Source organism: Aulonocara sp. 'chitande type north' Nkhata Bay, linkage group LG11, assembly GCF_057382095.1.
Source record: "Aulonocara sp. 'chitande type north' Nkhata Bay isolate Kocher_YH1m ecotype deep benthic linkage group LG11, A_spYH_male_GT1.1, whole genome shotgun sequence".
NCBI classification, from domain to species: domain Eukaryota; kingdom Metazoa; phylum Chordata; class Actinopteri; order Cichliformes; family Cichlidae; genus Aulonocara; species Aulonocara sp. 'chitande type north' Nkhata Bay.
This window is the reverse complement of record NC_141354.1, coordinates 32,189,275-32,203,068: the sequence shown is the minus strand read 5'-3', so window position 1 is coordinate 32,203,068 and position 13,794 is coordinate 32,189,275. Positions and strand designations below refer to the sequence as shown.

The 13,794-nt window shown below is 38.6% G+C and overlaps 1 protein-coding gene across 3 annotated transcripts in view; it reads right to left on the bottom strand.

Moving 5' to 3' along the window:
* The window catches only part of atg5 (ATG5 autophagy related 5 homolog (S. cerevisiae)), a 49,587-nt gene that overhangs the window by 20,256 nt on the left and 15,537 nt on the right, over positions 1 to 13,794 (bottom strand). For all 3 annotated transcript variants that reach the window (XM_086312187.1, XM_086312186.1, XM_086312185.1), the window contains exon 7: positions 2,581 to 2,698. In XM_086312187.1, coding sequence (XP_086168313.1) covers positions 2,581 to 2,698 — 118 coding nt within the window. The remainder of the gene's footprint in view (positions 1 to 2,580; positions 2,699 to 13,794) is intronic.

Here is a 13,794-nt window from a genome sequence, read left to right as displayed (position 1 = left end):
AATAAGTGGACGGCAAACGCTGGGTTTACCGTCATTGTTGCTAACAACAAAGTAAAAACAGTCGCTTGTCGTCCGTAGTTTAGTTATTTTAAATATAAGAGAAAGAGAGAACTTAACAAAAAGTAATAGGTGCATGTGAACATATTGGCCAGATTTTTACTTTTATAGTCATGTTTTTATTTTGGGGGACCTACACGTCCCTAGCTGGCTAGTTTTCTTCAATGACTGCTCTATATCCTTGCGGAAAGCCCTAAATGTAAACAATCAGGGCGAGACAGAAAGAGAGTGAATGTTAAATAGACAGTTAGGCAGACAGAGGGAGAAGGGGGGCTGTTAATGGTTTTGTCTCTTTCATGCAGGTGAGTTTCCTGTGGGTCCTCTGTCCTAACACACTATTGTGTCCTTATCTACTTCCTCTCTCCTCCTGCGCAGACACTGCCTGTTTAGACTGCTGCTGCTCTCTTTCTCCTCCTCTCCTCTTATCTCTTCTTTCATTATTTCCATGCCTCCATCACAGCTGCAAGTAAACTGTGTATGCCACAGGTGAACAAAGCCTTTATACCACACTAGGTGTCATTTTATGTATATGCAACTGGCATTGCTCTTTTAGTTCACTTTATTTAAAAAAATAAATAAATAATAATAATAATAATAATAATAAAAAAAGGATAAACATGTTGTTTGTAACTTTTTCCCCAAGTGGTCACTTTACAGAACATAGCCATTATCTTTAGGTTCCAGAGCTCAAAATATCATATTGTGGCCTTAGCAGACATCTCAGATTACTGCCCCAAAACCTGGACATAAAGTAAGTAAATCTCAGCATATTGATCCATTTCTCTCCTTATTCTTAAAACTGTAACACAGGCAACACAGGCATTCAAACTCATTTTACATCGTGGCCCAAATATAGCCCACTTTGATCTCAAGTGGACTAGACCAGTGAAAATGACCCTTTCTGTCAGTGTTAAGAGGTTCAACGACACACTGAATCCCTGGTATATTCTAATATAAAAAAGAAGTCTAATTTCAACAATACATTTCAGTTTTTTCTAGAGATGAAGAAATTCTGCTGTGGGAAATGAAAGACGTCTTTCAGCATGACTCTTAAATGTGTACAAGAAGAGAAACGTTTCCGTTAGCTCATTGCACACTTTCCTGTGAAAAGTTATTGTTAAATGGCAGAATATGTTCTTTTTAAAAAACATAAAATAAAAATAAATTATTTTACTGAAAACCCACTGTAAAAATCATACATTTTTAGAGTTGATAGTGAGAAACAGGTGTTGTCATTTGTACCAAACATCCCCCCCCCCCTTCTTTTATTAAGATTACAGCTCACCTAAAGACTTTATGTCACATGACTTTGCCTCTTAGGCTACGTTCACACTGCATGTGAAAGCGCATCAAATCCGACTTTTTGACCCTATTCGACCCGTATCCGATCATGGTATGACAGTTTGAACAGCCCAAATCCGATACTTTGAAATCCGAGCGGGGTCACTGAATCCGATACATATCTGACGTTTTAGAAAGCGACTGCTGTTTGAATGGTCATGTCGCAATAAATCCGTCTTTTACGTCACTGACACAAGACAGACGCCAATTATCAGTGCCGGAGAAGACAAACGAGAAAGCATGGCAGCGGAAACCGGAGACGGAGCGAGGCATATGGGGAGACAATTCTATTCAAGCTAAACGACTCTGTGTCCATATATACCTCTGGTAGCAGCCCATGCTCCAAACAAGCCCATTGTTAAAACACGGGCTCTCTTTTTTCTCAGTGTTCTTCTTTCTCTAATTAATTTGTCAAAATTCTGTCGGTTTTGACTGTGCAAAATTTGTTAGACGGCTGCAACAACACCTACTAGCTCTGTAGCCGCCACTTTTACTTCCGTAAGCAGAGCGCGTTGTGTGTCTTCTTTTGCGCATGCAGGCTGCTTTGAGGGCCGTGAACCGTTCACACTAGAGCGTGTTTGCTGTCACATTTTATTTTGTAGTGTGAAGAACCACACACACAAAAAAATCAGATTTGATCAAAAAATTGGAATTGAGCATTAAGACCTGCAGTGTGAATATAGCCTTAATGACTCACAACTCTTTATCTACCCATCCCCATATCTATTCACATTTTCTGGCAACTACCACCGTTTTTCTTCACCGAGACCATCTCATGGTTATATTACCTTATTATCTCTGAGAATGAATCTCAGACATGTCTCATGTAGCAGCATAAAAAAAAAGAAGAAGAAGAAGAAGAAGAAGAAGGGATCCATTCTTTTCTCCTCTCACTTCTGGAATATGGCATGACCCACATTTGATAAGAAAACCAAAGATAACACATTCTGTTACTTCTTGTGTTAACTGGTGGCGATGTCAGCATTACAGTCTTGTATGTTTATGTTAGTGATGTTATGCTTGTATTATTCCTGATGGCATTGCCATTATCTGTTATTAAGGAGATGCAAATGTGACTCCGCTGCTGACTACAAAAAAAAAAAAAAAAAAAAAAAAAAAAAAGTGAAGACACAACATTTCACCCACTCCCTCACTTCGAACTTGCCTGTGTGTACCACTTACCATCATTTGTTATAGCAGCTGGGTACATTTCCTTTAGCAGGTCACCAAGGGTGTATGCATTGCCTTCAGGTGAAACTGGTCGAAACAGCTTCTGGATGAATGGCCTATCGCTCATTGCCTGTAAGTAATGAGAGTAGAGGAAAGTATAGAATCATAACTATAGTATATCAAACATGAAATTTGAGTTTAACATCAAAGTTTTCGGTAATAGTTCTCCGGGCTTCTTGAGGGACATTCATTGCTCTTCTTTGGATGTTGGCTGCCTTCTGTTCTGTTCAGTAATGCCTCTGGAGAGGCCAATCCATGACTGAGTGTTCAATTGTTTCTTGTTCTACCCTGGTACACTTTTACTGCACTGGTGTTGTGTTTGGACAACAGTGAGTGTAGGCACTCACTGCTGAACTGATGAAAATTTCATATTCTCCCATTCATAATACCTGCTGCCACTGATTTTCAATCTAGTTCTTGTATACTTTGGCATACTTCAGCCTTTTCACCTCCATAAAAATAGCTTATTGAAGGCTACCGTTCCAATGAGACCATTTCTGACGAGGCTTTAGTGAACACTAGATGAATTAACCAGAGGCTCAGACGTTAGGTCATTGCTAGTTCATAACTTCAAGTCAGACATTAAATATGGATATTCATTCCAACTTCCATGCTAAGGAAAACTAATAAAATTTCAATATTTTACTCATCAGACATGTGATATTAATTTGAAAAATTCCTGGGAAATGCAGACAAAATATCCTGTAAGTGGGCCATTTTAACATGAGAAAACACCAGAGGAAATTTTAAGGCGAGAAAGAGTTCACAAGGTTAAGATGGAGGAAGGAGTCCAAAACACTAAGCACGCAAATGCTGTGAATAAACAGTGTTCTGAGCTCAGCTGAGAATGTGTTGCTTTGATGAGCTTGACTGCTTAGAATGTGATTGAGCAATCTACTGCATTTCAACATATGTTACAAGTGATGCTGACATGTTTTACCAATTTGAACAAGCCTGGAAATCATTAAAGAGTGCTTTAGTATGTACTTGGCAGAAAAATCAGCTTCTACCAAAACTAAAAGCTCATCTGGCTCATCCTCAGGTTCTCAGAAGCAGAGAATAGTTCAGTGAACCATAGAATTAAATGTGACATCTTTTATTGTTTCATGATAGGAATACTCTTCTCCAAGAGATGGTTTGAGGTTATGGAGAAGGTGGTTTTCTCAGTAAACTGGGTTCTTTCTCGCTGTTCCACAAAAGTGCTGCTGCATAGTGAATAACAAATAAACTGAACAAATATTTGATCAAAAACCAAATAATGAAAAGCAGAAAACTGAAGAAAACTCGCTAATTATTATTTATCTTCGCCGTTCCTTGTTTCCCGTTTACCCACATTTTGTACATTCCTTCTACGATAAGAGCTTTACTGTCTCAGTGAGACAGTTCTGGGTAACAGTGACCGCTAAAAGCCCAACATGTAAACTAAGCAACTATTTATAGGGCAGTGAACAAATGTGACGTATGTAGCAAATATCCCTGAGAGTGTTCATCACAGGTCTTCAGATGCTGCAGATTGCTCAACCAGCCACCACATTCCCTGAGTGAGATGTGTGGGAAATTACCAGGAGGCAGCACAAAAAAAAAACGCAGTAGACTGTGTCAGAAGCCGATAATGGACTTTGATTCAAGAGAGTCTTTCCTGGCATATTGGCATGCCCTTTGTCACAAATGAATGTCACTACTTTCAAAAATAGTGAGCCAATGAAAACAAAACTTTCTCTTCAGTGATGAAAAATGCACGATTGGTTTTAAAATGGTAGATGGGCTGGCTCTTATGTAGACTCACACCACACCGCTTTATACAACATGCCTCACCCACCCATACGAGCATTTTTTCTACACCTAAATACTATCTAGTATTCATACATGAATAATTGGATCAGAGAGCAACTTAGGGTTCAGTATCTTGTCCAAGAATACATGGGCTTACAGACTGGAGCAGCCTGGGATCAAACCTGCTCAGGATGACCTGCTCATTCCTCTGAGCTACAGCCACCCCAATATGTGATGTTAACAGCAAATAAAATAAACACAAATAAGAATACATTTACAAATAGCATCATTTTACCTGTTAGGATAAAAACTTTAAACTGTAGAAATCACCTAACTTAAAACCACACTTCAAAATATAAAAACGTTTTTTCTCTCCTCTACACCAGTCTAGGTAGAAACCCACTCTTTGTGGTTTCTTCCTGTTGAAAGATTTTTTCGACTCCACTACTGCCAAGCACTAAAAGGGAAATGTTGGTTTCCACCCAACTATATAAAGTGCCAAAAAAAGTATTTTCACTTTTTAAATCATTATTAGTGAATAATAATAATAATAAATATCTAGGGCAAAATATCTGTGTGCATCTATGTTCTTCGTAAGGGTTTTTCTCCCTATCGCTTCAGAATCAAGTTAAAAATTCATTAGTTCTTGTTACAGTGACCCATGTCCTCTGGACTCAATCCAGATGTCAGCAACTCTTTGTGACTTTTGTGTGCCATTTGATTGATGAAGCGAAACATTACACCATGAAATTTTATTTTAAATGGTTGTATGTTTGACGGAAAATTAACCAATTACTGAAATCAAGAGAAGCAAACTTGTGCACCACACCCGTTTGCAACAAAGCATGAATGCTGTATTTGCTACATGTTGTCCTAATCTGTAAATCATCAAAAGGAAAAGCACTCCCATGTATGCTCGCTTTTGTATCAAGTATTATAATAAAGCGAATAATTGACTAGGACAATGAAAAAAAAAAATCATCTGCAAAGATTATATCTCCTTTTCACTTAAATTTTGAAATTAATGAGATTATTGCCTATCCCCAATTATCCAATTATTAAATAATGAAAACAGCTGTAGTCATAAAGTCAGTTTTAAAATGTGTGTACATCACAAAATAGCATCTTTTTAATTGTATGCATTGTATTGCATAAAACTATGCAATCATTTTATTACAATTAAATTCCACTGGGAAATTTTGGGCCTTTCTCTACCTGCTGAGCATTGTAAGACAATGGAAGAAATGTGTCCTCACAAAGAAAAACCTAGTACAGGCAGATACCCAACCTGAGGTGTCAAACGGAGAGTCTGACACACTATAGGGCTAATCATGGAGCCGTAAAAAGGAAACCAGCAAGGACAGGGATCGAATAACCGAGTGGTAACTACGCACCACAGAGCCAGGCGTGAACCAGCAAGAAGAAGCTTGCAGTAGAGGTGCGAAGCCTATGCTCAAGTTACACAGAAAAACTGAGTCACTGACAGGAAGCATGGCCTTTCGTGCGGGATCATCTCCAAGGGCCAGAGCAGAGAGAGTGTGCTAAGTGACAGCTACTTCATTGCATTTTTAAATTGGCATCATGAATTATTGAGCCAGTTGGCATACAAAGAAGGTGCTATTGATCCCTTGGGAGAGAAGCGTGATACTGTTTGGATGAAGACACTTTTCTTTTTAGCTGGCATGACACCTTAGCTGCTACAGCAGCCCATGACAACAAAAAGAGGGCGAGGTGTCACTGGGATTCAGGTGAAAAGAGATGAACCGCTCTCGCTGAGTGAAAAGAACAGTGGAACTCAAGACGTCGGCTAATTGATGGAGGAGATTCAATCCACCTAATTGAAGGCAAAACAATGGATGACGCCTAAAGCACTGTCAATCCTTATGTGTTTCTACAGACTGAGTGGGGTGAGGCAAAGGATTACCACTGAACTCTGAGACCATCCATTGGTATATTAAAGTTCCAACTTCATTTTCCTCAGAGCTTGACATGGACACCTACGGAGGAAAAACTATCACACGACACTGACACGTTTGACAGAAGTGGGCTTTTGATACACTGTTTTACTTTGGTCTCTGTGGCATCACCAACATTTAAGCACTGAAAAACAACAACTACAAACAGCAGTTTGCATTTATTTAATAATCTAGAAGATAACATAATACATCAACTATGGTTACTTCTGAAAAAAAAATCAAACATATCAGTTAATATAAATTTTGCTAGTACCTTAGTCTGTGCATGAGGCTAGAGTAACAAGGGCTATAAATTACCTTTTTTTTTTTTAAACCAACGTTATTGCTTTTGTGCTCACAGTAGAGCTGGGCGATATGAGATTTCTTCATATCACGATATGTTTTTTTCATTTCAGGCGATAACGATATCTTTAACGATATAAGCCAAATAACTATATTTGTAAGATTTAAATGTGCCGTTGCTCACAAGTAAAATGTGAAATAATCAGCAGCTTGTTTTTATTTAAATATTTATTTCCCATAATAAGTTCAACAGGGTAGATGTACTTAAGGAACATGAGACTTTTTCAGATAAATAAAGGCAAATATTGCAAACTACACAAAAGGCAGCCGCTAAAGCGTTTAAGTTTCAAAATAGAACAAACGAAACAGACTACTAAATTGTCAATTCCACTTAGAAACAAAATATTAATTCTAAAAATAAATCTTAGTTTGTGTTACAGAAGAACAGACAAAACTGACTAACTTTTGTCAATATCAAATAAACTGAGAACTAAAAGGAAATTCTCAATCTCTCCTTGTTGTATAGCTTAGCTTTTCAAACAGTTTTAACAGTTACTTTAGTCTGACAAAAGCCGAATGACGAATTAGCGCTTCCAGTCAGAGACTGAGGCTACGTCCGAGTACACGGGTATTTTTGAAAACGGAGATTTTCCGTTTTCGTTTTAAAAAATAATCCCGTCCACACATAAAGGCAGAAATGAAGGAAAACGCTGCTATGAACATGCCAAAGCAGCAGGTGGCGCTAGATTCCTAACCGTGCAGAAATATTGGCCAATCAGAAGTCTAGAAGCCTCGGTGGGAAAAAGTAAACAAAGCTGGGGCATAGAAGCAGAACCGAGTCATATGTGTGGAGGGACAGTAACTGTGTGTATATGTAAGCATTTAAACACTGCAGAGAGTAGAATTAACAGTATTGTAGAAATTCATTTCACCGAAACAATAATGTGGCGCACAGTGTGACGCATGCACCAGTTTATTGTATTTCCAGACTTGCTTTCGGCACAATTTACAGTGCACGCTACTCTGTTTTTTGTCAGACTTGAAATAGCCGAAATACCTTCACACCACGGAACTTCTATGGCTCTTCCGTTCGACAATCTCTCCGGCGTTGGAACCATCATCTGTTTTCTCTTCGGTCACGCTCGGTTGATTTTTCTAGTCGGCACACTCATTTCCTCCATTACCCGCTGGCTGCTTCCCAAACAAACACACGTGCGGCTTGGCACTTGTGCTGTACGTTACAAGTCACGCGACGTGACGCTGCGGCTGTGATTGGTTCGGCTCTGCGCTACTTAATTTGGATTGGCTGGTCTTTTTCTTTTTTTTAAGAGGTCTATTGCGATAGCTTAATTTCTCTATCGAGTAAAAGTTATATCGCGATACATATCGTTATCGTTCTATCGCCCAGCTCTAGCTCACAGCTATAAAAAGTCATGTTGAAAAATAGGTAGTTATGGCAACTAGTAGTCTTGCTAGCAGGTCATTCTACCATAGCTAGCTAGTGCTGCCTTTTCCATGACTTAAATGGGAACTGGAATCCAAAGTTATCCCAGACAGAGAATACCCTAACACCAAGCGATATATACAAAATAACTAGGGGTGGGGGTTTAACGTGCTATTTTCGATTAATTAGTTTGAAAAAAAGTAAAGCATCTAAATGCACTTTGCATTACAAAGGAAAACTTTTGTCAATGCATGATTTCATGGTATACCGATTATGCTAGCAGTTTGAGTACCAACAAAAAGTGTCAGCAGACCAAACTTGATGAAATGGCTGGCTTCAGGACCAGAAACCAGAGGAAATTAATAAGTCAACATCGGACAAAGTTGCAAATTCTCTCGCAAAATGGATTGGTCTGGACTGGAGACCACTGTCAGTGGTAGAACATAGGGGGTTAGAAAATGCGCTACAGATTCAGATGAGGAAGCCCTGTGTAACCATCAGCAAGACAGACTACAGTGGTGGTCCAGACGAGCAGGGACCCACCCACAGCTTTCTGTCCTGGCCTGCAACTATTTGATTAGTCCTGCCACTTCTGTCCCATGTGAGAGACTTGCAGGTCACATAGTAACAAAAATGCGAACTTGAGCTCTGAAAATGTGAACAGGCTAGTTTGTCTAAGGCTACGTTCACACTGCAGGCGAAAGCGCATCAAATCCGATTTTTTTTGACCCTATGCAACCCATATCAGATCATGGTATGACAGTGTGAACGACACAAATCCAATATTTTCAAATCCGATCTGGGTCACTTTTGTATGTGGTACTGAATCCGATACATATCCGATGTCTTAGAATAGTCATGTCGCATTAAATCCGTCTTTTACGTCACCGACACAAGACAGACGCCAATTATCAGCTCCGGAGAAGCACCCAATAAGACATCGCGAACGCTTCCTGGCCATCCAGCGTAGATGTCAGTGAAACTGTTGGGAAGACAACGTTGGAAAAACGTGAACATTTTATTTATACTGTATAATCTGCAGATTCTGACAGGATTCTGCGACTATCCTTTGAAGCACCGCTCCTCTAAAACAGCAATAAGGATAATTATTAGGTTATCTACATTATTATGTAAAAAACAAAATAACTTGGGAAACGTAAAGTCCAAAGTCTTTATATTAACCCTTTAAGACCTACCATAGAACCAAGTCCGCCACAGCTTATATTATATTTTTACATGCTGTAGAGCCATTTTTGGGAGCTTTTCAAGTTGCTATACATCAATACAACCATTACAGCCTAAATTTTAATAATATGCATGCATAAAGTGCATAGTAATTACATAAATTGCAAAAAAGTGCAATAAACTACAAAAAAATTTAAAATCGTTTTTGTTTTTTTAACATATATTTCTAGTTAGAGAAATTTAAGAGGCTTGTCCCTCAAAACTGTAAATACAAAAAAGTTGCACAAAATAGTTTCCCACCACAGGAAATTTATTTTGAGTGTCTTCATAGTTTTATTTTTGAAATACACCAATTTCTATACACTGCAGGAAAAACGAAAATAAATATTATAGTGCAAATTTGCAAAAAAGCAGCATATGCATCAAAATAAACTATTTCCAGCAGTGCAATATGAGTCCTAAGCATCCCAGAAACGACACAGAAAGTCATAAAGTCAAAGATAACTTTTAAAAACACCAGTATAAGCTCATGAGGCCTTGATGGTAAAAAAAAACTACATTTCCGTGAAAATGACGTCACTTCCGGTTTCGGGCAGGTCATGGCGGACATGCGAGAGTTCACGCTGATGGACGTAGGAAGTGTTATAAACAGCTGATCGGATCGGCAAAGCGTGTTTCTGGAGTATTATGTTTTTGTTGCTGCAAGTGCTTTTTATGCAGTTTTTGCAAAGCTGTATGTGGAAGGAAACTGTGACCTAGGACAAGCTGATGGCATAAGATGTAAGTACAACTCCTCCGGTTTCATATGCAAAAAAAATTATTGCGCTAGCTCACATGGTTGCAGTGCTACCGGGATTTAAAAATAGTTACGCAAAACGGAGCGTGCCCGCTCTGACCAGTTTTAAAGGGTTAAGGGCCATCAGTCAAACAATATTGTTTGCTCTGGGTCTAAACAGAGCGCGTTGTGTGTGACGTCTTCTTTTGCGCATGTTTGCTGTCGCATTTAATTTGTAGTGTGAACGAGCAGACAAAAAAAAAAATCGTATTTGATCAAAAAATCGGAATTGAACATTAAGACCTGCAGTGAACGTAGCCAAAGTAACTGGCTGAAAGAGATGGACAGTAAATTGTGAGTAAATTGTTTAATGTTCACACTGTTTTAGCCTAATGTACAAAATAATGTTAGCTAAGGTTATTCAGAGTTTAAAGGTGAAGCTGTATAAATAAACTTATAAGTTTCTGCCTTATTTTTTTAAGAAGAAAAACTGAACTTTATGTTAAACTTTTTATTATTATTATTATTTAAAGACAATACCATTTTGAAAATGTACTTAAAGTTCTTAAAATAACACTTTATTTTGAAGTCTGCACAATTTTGGCCAGGGATTTTTTTTTTTCCTCTGTTTTGCATTGAAATGCAGTTTCAATGCATTTTCCCCCATAGATTAAAAGTGCTTGAGTTTACAATATTTATGTCCATGTCTATAAGTTATGCCCAATAAAATCCTTTAAAATTTGGGGCAAATTTTCTTTTGCGATTAATCAAGATTAATTAATTACAAAATATCTAATTAATTAGATTTTTTAATCGAGTCCCACCCCTAAAAGTGAAAAAACCAGGGGTATTTTACTGTCTCGTAGGGTTAGGGTTGTTTTTTTGTTTCAATCGCTGCACAATTTCTGCTCCAAAAGGCTTGGCAGTAACAGCAGATTAGAAATACTGGAAACTTATTACTGTAAATGCTGCAAAACATTCTTCCCGAGTTCAACAAGCAATTCACCTGTTGCCTGTGGCAAGATTACGCACAACTGTTTCCAGCATTCCCAAGTTTTGTAATTGTCTGTGTAGTCATCACCTCCCCCTCTTCTCACTCAGCCATTACAAGATATCTCGGAGGCAATAAACCTGTATTCTTCGAAGCAGGCACCCTCCGAACACCACAACAGAGGTTGCTGGAGGTGGACTGCCTGCTTTCACATCAGGGGCTTGTGACTCAGCACTTAGTCACGGAGCAGGAACAGAGAGGAGTACCTGTACAGCAACAATGTAAACGGTCTTCAAAAGCAGGATAGTAATTTTCACTTTCCGTGCAGCGAGACGGTCGGCCCTGTTTGCCTCTTTAAATCACTGAGTGGCGTCACTGCTGGAGCAGAAAGATTCACTTGGTTCTTTGGTTTCCAGTGTATGCACACACACACACACACACACACACACACACACACACACACACACACACACACACACACACACACACACACACACACACACACACACACACACACACACACACTGAATAACACGAGAAAAGTGCTCAAGTGGAAGCAATTTGATGACAAATACAAATAAATGAAAATTGCAACACAAAAACAGAAGCTTGAAAAGGCAGATGTATAAGTTCACACAGAAAGGTAGTTGTGAAAAGTATGTCAAGACCATCAAAAAGCTATTCTGAGAATTCGTGGTTGTTCATTAACCTTACCTAAATAATTTACACTGTTACAGCCTGGAGGGAAAACAGGGTTTAAAATATAAATCTGTCAATTTGATCTTACCAGAACAGAAACAAAGCAGCATTCATAAAAACAGAAGTTTAATTCTACGAATAATAATTATTAATGATGTTTGTGGGAGACAATGCAGACACACGCACACACAGAGACAAATGTGTTGTTCGTGCCAATGAGGTGTCTTCATCTCCATAAGGACAGCAGGCCAGACGGAAATGAGCCCTCTGTTATTTGGACTGAGTGTTGTCATTAATTCTGTCTGCATCAAACCCAGCACATGTTATTTACACTAAAGACCACAATCTGGCTTTGAAGGACTCACTGAGGGAGGGTGTGTGTGTGTCTGTGTGTGTGTGTGTGTGTGTGTGTGTGTGTGTGTGTGCGTGTTTGTAGGTGGAGGGTAGGGGTGTCTTTTTTCAGTTGAAGGCAGCCTCGTGTTAAGTCATCCACAATGACTCCTGAGTGCCAAGCAGCTTTGTTCTTCTCAGCGTCTATATCATTTCAATTCTAGTCTATCTAGTTTTTTTTCCAAAGCTTGTGGCTTAGCTTGATTTTATCATGCTTGGTCTTGCCATAACAAATCTAGCTAGCAAAATACTATACTCATAGCAACAAAATATGCCTTGGAGAGCTGCTACAAACTTTGTTGTTTCAAATAAATTGTAATTTTTTTTTTCTTGCTTTAATTCCTTCCTTTGTTTTGGCCTTTGTAGTGGAGCATAAAGCTTTTTAATTAAAGGATAAATCCAGTTCTAGATCTTTTCCCCCTAATTCTAGGACTCACTCTTCAAAAGTATTAATGTTCCACTCAAAAAGACAAATCTGAGGAGCGTAAACTCCAACAGGATTAATGAGTTAGTTGTGTGTGTAGAGACCAAAGCCAAACTTTTAAGTGTCGTTAAGAGGACCTCTTCTGACCTGGTTAGATTACCATGGTAACTGCATATTTAAAGATGCATAATGCTGCATATTTATTTCTATTCTTAGAGTTTCCTACTGAAATCAGCTGTACAAATCACTAGTTCTTTTCCTGATGACATTATCAAGAGCAATACAGATTCTCAGTTGTAGGGATATTTTTTATTTCCAAATCTGTTGAGCCAAACTTTGCTAGATCAATATCCATATATTCAAATAGGAATGCTGAACAAATAAGTATATTTTTATGCAAGCTCCTGATTTGCTGGCTGGTATGTTCCACACTTGTGATACTGCTTAAAAATCAAAGCAGCCATCTTTATTTGTCACAGATAACAACCATAAAAAAAAAAAGACTTTCACTTCGGCTTGAATAAAAAAAATGTTATTTCTATATATCAGCCATTTCCCCTGGTGTTAGAAATAAATGGCAGCAACGAAAGAGCACTTAGTGATACAATAAACATGGGTTAGGGTTAGAATTTACAAATTTACAAGTTGCTGCCTGTGGACATTTGAAATGTACTTGGCAAACTGAGTATAATCCATTTTCTGAACAATAAAACAAATGTGCCCTTTTATGACCCTGATGAACAAATCCTGGATTAAGAAGGAAAGGTAGTAACTGTTGTTGTTATGCTGACTATGTCTAATAGGGTTCTTAGGTTTTGTTGAGCCAACCACTGCTTCTTTAACATCGGCCTAGAGACCTGTCAGCAACCATTTGCCAACCACCAGTCACAAATGGGAAAAATGTGTATTCCCTAATGAGTTAATGCTTCCTGGCAAGTCAACTTCTTAAGTCTCATTCATGCAGGCCTAGAGACTCATCAGCAACCTGTTAACTGTTGATCGCTAGGGAAAGCGTGTATTTTGGCTGCCGACAGTGGTTTCTGGATGTTGCTGGAAGTTGCTAGTATGAAATTAGTTGCAAAGAGGTATACGGTGCTGCACTGAAAACCTCCTTGTAAATGCTTTATTTGCTAATAGGTTGCTGTTGTTCTGTATGACAGACAGCAGCAACCTGGCAGCAAATACAGGCAAACTACTCAACAAGTGGTAGTGAAAGAGTGAAAAGTG